We start from the raw sequence: 5,475 nt of genomic DNA, 5'->3' as shown, positions 1-5,475 counted from the left end.
CCTTTCTGAGCCTCAAGTTCTGCCTACATAAAGCGAGTATGTTGTTTTCAAATACATCTTCCTAATATTTCTTGAAGTAATGCAGTGTGTAAAACACTAGATAGAAGAATTTCTCCAATAAAAGAGGAAGAGACCTAGAGTCTCTCCTATTCAGAATTCCGTTCAGCTTCTCAGCCCCTCCTGGTGTGTGGTCTCTGAGTCCCCCATGAAAGCACAGTTCAGAAACCTATGAACTGCATAACTTCTTAAGATCATTTTCATCATCAGCAACCTAAAATTTTACAAATATCCCCCAGAAATTTACAGTCTAAAAGGAAATACTTGGCCATCACATAGGGAGCTTCAGCCATGCCAACCAGTAGTTCAAAAAGGTGACTATAGACAGTGGAATGATGCCAAGTCCTACTGGGTAAGGTTTGAAAGAGACTGGGGAAAATTTCACCCAGAGAATAAGCCTGGGGACATGTTGCTATTTTCAAACATCAGAATGGACATAGTGGTTCTGAGCTCTGTGGTTGGCATGCAATGAAAATGTGCTGAGTGAATTATGAATTGGTGAAGCAAACCATGAAGGAAAAGCATAACTAACATCACTAGCAAAGAGTAAAGTCAGCTAACAGAGGATGCTGGTACTGCCAGGCTTAGTAGAATCCTTGGCTCTGGCATTTCAATCCAAGACATAGACGTAATCCAGTTTTGTTTACAAAGGATCAAGGGACACAGTTTAGGAGGCTGTGGGCACTGTTTACCAGAAATGCTGCAGTTGGATAACCTGGCATCTGTGTTCCTGATGGGTTCATGCTCCAAGAAGTAGAAGGAAGAGAAGTTCCCTGAGTTCAAGTTAAGACTTGATACAGTATTCTTTTCCTATGATACAGTATTCATAGAGTTCAGATGCAAAGGAGTAAATTAACTACACACCTCAGTTCATATTGCCAACACTGGGCCCCTTTTTATTTTATTTGCTTCCTCAATCACACATGAATTTATATACCAACACCCCATTCCCCCTGCCCTCATCCATGGTGACATGCTTAATGTTTAACTTTGTGTATAGACAGACTTTCTGATTTGTTGCATTTTGAAATATTTTAAGCTATATCATGTGATATTTTGATATACACTATGAAATGATTATCACAGTTGCATTTTTAATGTATATAAACCATTTTGTGTTATAGATCTCATTTATCATCTTACTTTTTCACTCTGATTATGTTTTCAAAATATACCAGTGTTGCTATCAATACTTCTCATCAGTTGCTTCTAAACAGCTGCACTGGGGACTTCCTTAGTGGTACAGTGGTTAAGACTTCATCTTTCAATGCAGGGGACACAGGTTCGATCCCTGATGGGGGAAATAAGATCCCACATGCCCCGTGGCCTGGCCAATAAATAAAATTAAATAAATAAATAAATAAACAGGTGCATTGTACCCCTCAGTACTCTTCTGTCACATTTGCCATCCCAGTGATGGACACCCAGATTGCCACGAGCTCCCCATGACCATGAATGAGTGTACAAGAATATCTTCATCCATAAGCTTTTATCTGCCTGGATGGAAATTTCTCCAGGATATCCATGTAGGAGCAGGATTACTGTATCATGAAATGTCCTTGAAACTTTGGTATAATTTACCTTAAAACCATTTGGGACTGAGGTTTTTTGAGAGGAAAATGGTTTTGATTACCATTTCTATTTTTTCAATTAATTAATACCTTATTTCCCTGGAAAGACCAATTTAGTCCTAGGTATGCACTCTGTTGTTCTTTCCTCACCTCCTTAGTACTTACCTGCCTTCCAATGACCACTTCAGTCTCCTCCCCCTAAACACACTAGCCCCGTTACCTTCTGCCTGGCTCCCTCTAGACTGCATCTACTATTTTTTAGCTGTACCCACTTTGGTACAGAATACGAGAAAGAAATATTAATAGTAGTATAAATAATATTTGCATAGAACCTTGTAGATTTCGCTCAGTCATGTCTGACTCTTTGCCACCCCATGGACTATAGTGCACCAGGCTCCTCTGCCCATGGGACTTGAGTGTAGATCTCAAACACTTTCCAAATACGCCATTTTTTTGGGTAACGATATATTCTTTTTTATTATGGTAAGATATATGTAGCATAAAATGGCCATTTTAACCATTTTTAAGTGTGCAGTTTAGTGGTATTCAGTACATTCATAATGTTGTATAACCTCACCACTATCAAATATGCCATCTTATTTGAACTGAATAATAAACTTCTAGAAATGATATTTTATTTTTCCCATTTTTCAGGTGAGAAAATAGATGGAAACAGAAATATTCCCAGGGGAAGTAGCAAGTATTGAACCAGAAGTGAAGTGAAGTGAAGTCGCTCAGTCGTGTCAGACTCTTTGCGACTGTAGTCCCCATGGACTGAAGCCATAGACTGTAGCCTACCAGGCTCCTCCCTCCATGGGATTCTCCAGGCAAGAGTACTGAAGTGGGTTGCCATTTCCTTCTCCAGGGGATCTTCCCAACCCAGAGATCAAACCGGGGTCTCCCGCATTTCAGGCAGATGCTTTAACCTCTGAGCCACTAGCCTAGACATCTGAACCAGAACTAATTCCCAAATCACCAAATTTTCCCATCGACTCTCCTGATCCCTGGAGACTAGTCTCCAAGTTGCTAGTGTAAAACCCACAATCTTGCAAGGGATGATCAGGGTGATGTATCTGGTTCAACCTGTCAGGATTCATTATGCAGCTACCATTAGCCAAGTCCTATGCAAGTCACTTAAAACAATGGGGAGTGCAACAGACTTGAACCCTGCCTTGGTAGTGCTTTCATCATAAAACTCTCCAGGTGGTGTCCCTGTCCTCGTGGTCCCTTTCAGTTTGGACCAAGCACTAAGTATCTCAGAGAGAAAGGAAATGCTTCAGAAAACAATGCTACTGTATGCACCTACGTGTTAGTGTACTAAAGGAGAAACTAAAAGTCTGAGTTCTCCTAAGCAGGGCAGGGACTTTTATTCAAGATCACTAAGCATCAAAAATGTATCATTAGTACTTCTGTTTGCTTTTGACCCTTCAAAAGGATCAGAAAGATTCTGAGGACACAAGGCATACAGGATGTGCCATGCATGCACACTAAATCGCCTCAGTCGTGTCCGACTCTTTGTGACCTCATGGACTGTAGCCGGTCAGGCTCCTCTGGCTATGGGGATTCTCCAGGCAAGAATACTGGAGTGGGTTGCCACGCCCTCCTCCAGGGGATTTTCCCAATCCAAGGATCAAACCCACGCCTCTTCCGTCTCCTGCATTGACAGGCTGGTTCCTTACCACTAGCACCACCTGGGAAGCCCACAGGATGTGGACTTCTCTAACTCAAAATCTGCATCTCTAACTCTGCTAAGTCGCTTCAGTCGTGTCCGACTCTGTGCGACCTGTGGACAGCAGCCCACCAGGCTCCTCCATCCACAGGGTTCTCTAGGCAAGAATGAATACTGGAGTGGGTTGCCATTTCCTGGCAATTCAAAATCTGCATCTCTAACTCTACCTGCTCCCCCTTTTCTGGGAGTATTTGACCACCACTTGTAGGCTTTCCTTTCTGCTGTTTTCTCTGAAGATAATCCTGTCCCTAGAAAGGGTGGACACAAAGAGTGCATGTTCTGTAACTTAGTGGTCCCAGTATCAACCCAGATGGCTGCTGGCTGCTTCAAACTCTATGTCCCAATCAGTTCTGGTCTTGCTCCCTTTTAACTGAGTTCCAACTTGGTAGATAGACGACTAGGGCATCAGTTCCTGCCAGCCTGGAGCCTTGGCTCAGTGTCCCCTGTTCTTGCCTTTGGGGGACAGAAATGACCTATTCCTGAGGCTCAGCATCTTCCTAATAAGGTCACTGCTTTTTGCCAGAATGCTGCATCTTCTCACATTTCCGTGGCCCACAATACCACCCTTTGGATACTTCTTGCCTATAAGAGCACTTGCCTCTTAGTTCCTTTATTTCTTCTTTGATGTCCATCCACTTGCCTAAATCACAAAATTCAATGTTGGTTAAATAGGCTCCCTCTGCCAGAAACATTTCTCCAATTTGCCATTCACCCTCGACAGATCCCCACGCTGATGGAACCGGGTGTCCATCACCAGAATCATCTGGCCAGGAGGCAGCTGAGGATTAGCATACTGATTAATAACTGAGGCCAGACACAGCAAAACGATATCTTAGATACAGCTTGGGAAATCAAGCAAACGGATCCTTTCTGAACACTTTTTTTAGACCTTTACAATTTACCCAAAGGAGATGGATATTACAAGTTTCATCTTTTGGACAAGGAGCAGGAATTGAAGCATCCTGTTCAAGACAAGTCAGACACAAAGTTGGAATTGAAATCAAGGTGTGTCAAGACCAACCATATGAAGTTATATCATAGACTATATGGTGGTCTACATGAATGACTCCCTTCATGGGATGCACAAGCTGGAATAAATTATGCAATATCTCCTCTAGCAGGCTGAAGACCCCAAGCCACACAACACACACCTAATAGTCCTTTATATTTTTTATTTGCAGGAGATCAATGATGAGGGGAAACCAGAGCCACATCACTGAATTCCTCCTTCTGGGACTGACCAGTGACCCCAAACAGCAGGTGTGGCTCTTTGCCAGCTTCCTGGCCATGTACCTGGTCAATGTGGGAGGCAACTCAGTCATCATTGCAGCCATCCGGGGGGATGCCCACCTCCACACCGCCATGTACTTCTTCCTCTCCAACTTGTCCCTGGTAGACATCTGCTTTACAACTGTCATCGTGCCACAAACATTACTGAACATGCTGACTCAGAGAAAGGCCATCCTCTTCGCCCAGTGTCTGGCCCAGATGTATTTCTTTGTGGCCTTTGGGACCACTGACAGCTTCCTCCTGGGTGCCATGGCCATGGACCGCTATGTGGCCATCTGCCACCCACTACATTACACCACCACCATGAACCCCAGACATTGCCTTCAGCTCGTGACAGCATCCTGGCTGGTGTCCCACCTCCACTCCTTCACCCACACCATCCTTATGGCCCGCCTCTCCTTCTGTGGGCCCAATGTCATCCACCACTTCTTCTGTGATGTCCAGCCTCTGCTGATGCTCTCCTGCTCTGACACCTCTCTCAATGAGCTCTTGGCCTTCACAGAGGGCTCCTTTGTGATCATGAGTCCCTTCATCTTCATTACTGTCTCTTATGTTTATATCATCCATGCTGTTCTGAGAGTCCCTTCTGGGAGAGGCAGGTACAAGGTCTTCTCCACCTGTGGGTCCCACCTCACGGTTGTGGCACTATTCTATGGAACTGTAATATCTGTGTACATCCGCCCCTCATCCACCTACTCAGTGATGAAGGACCGTGTGATCACTGTCATCTATACAGTAGTTATCCCCATGATGAACCCTTTTATCTATAGCCTTAGGAACAAAGACATGAAACAGGCTATGAAAAAACTGATGAGGAAGACCAACTAG

At 44.0% G+C, this 5,475-nt stretch overlaps 1 protein-coding gene across 1 annotated transcript; it reads left to right on the top strand.

Moving 5' to 3' along the window:
* The first annotated feature begins 4,545 nt into the window (after positions 1-4,545).
* On the top strand, positions 4,546-5,475 carry LOC147362584 (olfactory receptor 1L6-like). The gene has a single exon (XM_086325367.1). The coding sequence runs from the start codon at positions 4,546-4,548 to the stop codon at positions 5,473-5,475; it is 930 nt and encodes a 309-aa protein (XP_086181493.1).

Source organism: Bos grunniens, chromosome 11, assembly GCF_055505025.1.
Source record: "Bos grunniens cultivar Pamir isolate PY7600 chromosome 11, Bosgru_T2T1.0, whole genome shotgun sequence".
In the NCBI taxonomy this organism is placed as follows: domain Eukaryota; kingdom Metazoa; phylum Chordata; class Mammalia; order Artiodactyla; family Bovidae; genus Bos; species Bos grunniens.
This window is presented reverse-complemented; position numbering and strand designations above follow the sequence as displayed.

Coding starts and splice junctions, on each gene's coding strand:
- LOC147362584 (XM_086325367.1), top strand. CDS start 4,546: ATGATGAGGGGAAACCAGAGCCACATCACTGAATTCCTCCTTCTGGGA.